At 48.7% G+C, this 2,265-nt stretch overlaps 1 protein-coding gene across 1 annotated transcript in view; it reads right to left on the bottom strand.

Moving 5' to 3' along the window:
- Positions 1-479: 479 nt before the first annotated feature.
- Positions 480-2,265, bottom strand: part of Adra2a (adrenoceptor alpha 2A) — a 3,071-nt gene continuing 1,285 nt past the window's right edge. The window contains exon 2 of the mRNA XM_048807024.1: positions 480-2,264. Within this exon, the coding sequence (XP_048662981.1) occupies positions 1,887-2,264 (378 nt within the window). The 3' untranslated portion in view covers positions 480-1,886. The remainder of the gene's footprint in view (position 2,265) is intronic.

The following is a 2,265-nucleotide window of genomic DNA, read 5'->3' as shown; positions in this document are numbered from 1 at the left end:
AGATATACACTTTGAGGTATGTATATACTTTGGGGTATGCACACACCATATCTACACACTGGAATATATCCCACACAAGTGCAGAGCATACTGTGAAGAGATCATGCTAGGGGCATGCTGAGAAGTCAGCATTGGCTCTGGAAAGACTCTGGGGTGAAGAGCATAGGCACCCCAATAAAGCTGGCTACCACGTATTTCCATCATGTGTTGTTGACCTTTAAACAAACCATTTGCCCTCTGAGATACAGTTTCTTCACCTGTAAAATGAAGATAATAATAGAACTGACCTCATAGGGTTCTGGGCAAGATTAAATAAAGGAATGTCTATAATAGGCTCCCCACAGTGTCCAGCACATAAGAATACTTAGTCAATGATAGTTTTGTTATTGCTCAAACATTTAAACATCTTTTATAACATACATGAAATTGGGTGTTCCCAAAGTCTTAAAGCTTTCCAAAACTCAGATAACAGACAGGAGGACCACTTAATTCATGTTTATTTCACATTTGATCTGTAAACCATTTTATTTAAAAAAAAATCCACTGTCATTAGCAACATGTGCTGACATTAGTTTTTCTTTAGTGAAATAAGAGCGCAGGCCTTAAATTTTCTCCGTCTAAAACATGTAGAAACTGGGATGTAAACACGAAATCTCCACCTCCTCCCCTGTCTTTGGCAGTTCATCAGCGACATGATCTCAGCCAGAAAAGCAGGAAACAGGACAACACTTTGATACCTAAGAGCTCTTGGGGCAGGATCTGTACAGTTTGGAAGGCCCATTTGTCTTTTCAAACTGTTTACCTTGGGCAAATTGTATCAGGTTTGCTTCTTCCACATAATTTCCACTCCTTTGTGACTAAAAACAGCAGCCAAAAGATTTCCCCTAAGTCAGCGATTTCTGGGAGATGGGCACATACATACAAGATAGAAACATACATATTCTTCTTCAAGTAGTGGCCCCCAGGGGAGGGATGGGGCACCAGAAAGAGTCAGTTTTAAAGTGAGTTTCTGGGGCCAAGTGTGCCTCAGAGGACAATGGCTTTATACAGGACTGATGCAAGGCGGAGAGGTTCACTTATTTCTGTCTAGGTCCACCCTTGTAATATTTACATAGGAAAAGGCAATTATGCTGATAGGCACAGGAAAAAAAAATGGACAAAAATCTTTTCCCTGTCAGGAAATCTCAAAGCAGATCCACGTCCAAAAGACAGTTACCAGTTGCTGGTGAACCGGACATAGAGGGATATAACAACACTAGAAGACGGCTTGCATGGCGAAGCGGCTCGGCCTTTTGCTGTTGTCTGCCTGGAGGGCATCTCCACAAGCAGGATTTCAACATCACAGCCAAGGCCACATGACGCTGGGGAGGGACCCCAGGGTATACTATCAAAAAATAGTGCGTATTTACAGTGGGGGTGAGGTGGGCGGGCAGGGCTGCCCTGAGTGTTTTTCTAAAAATAGACAATTAGGGGTTGAGAGGAGCAGTTGGCCAGTGCTGGGAAAACCCCATTCATTAATCCTTTGGGAGCCTTGCCCCCTGGAGTCCTGCGCTTGCTCTGAAGAGCTGGGAGAACTTGGGAGGGCAAATAAACCTTTAGGAAACAATACTGATTAGGAGCGTCCCACCAGGAAAAAAAAAAAAAATCTCTCCAGGTAAGGAGAGGCCATAACAAATATTGAGGGTGTATGTGGCCTTCCCAGCCAGCTGAACTTTTCCCTTGTGGAACAAATGTCCGCAGGAGGCCGCAGAGCACACTCCAGGCCAGGAAACACGGAGCAGGCGGGGCCTGGGATTCAAAGTGCTAGGGCTGATGTGAAGATGCTCCCCTGGATGCCCAGGGCCTGCAATTGGCGCCAGTCTGTGAGCCGGGTGTGGGCAGCGTGCTCACACGATCCGCTTCCTACCCCCGCGGCAAAGGATCTTCTTGAACGCGCGGCGGAAGTCGTGGTTGAAGATTGTGTAGATTACCGGGTTCAGCGAGCTGTTGCAGTAGCCAAACCAGAAGAAGAACTTGAAGAGCGTGCGTGGCACCGAGCAGCCGACGGCCGTGAGCGTGTAGGTGAAGAAGAAGGGGAACCAGCACACCACGAACACGCCGATGACCACCGCCAGCACGAACGTGAAGCGCTTCTCGCGGTTCTGCCGCCCGCGCCAGCGCGACGCTTTGGCGCCCCCGCCGCGCTCCTCCCCGGGCCCCACCACCGAAGCCCCAGGCCCGGTTGCCCCTGGCCCGCGCCGGGGCAGACTGTCCCCGGGTTTCACC

Source organism: Marmota marmota, unplaced genomic scaffold (assembly GCF_001458135.2).
Source record: "Marmota marmota marmota unplaced genomic scaffold, marMar, whole genome shotgun sequence".
NCBI lineage: Eukaryota > Metazoa > Chordata > Mammalia > Rodentia > Sciuridae > Marmota > Marmota marmota.
The sequence above is the reverse complement of the archived record's forward strand: the minus strand, read 5'-3'. Positions and strand labels throughout refer to the sequence as shown.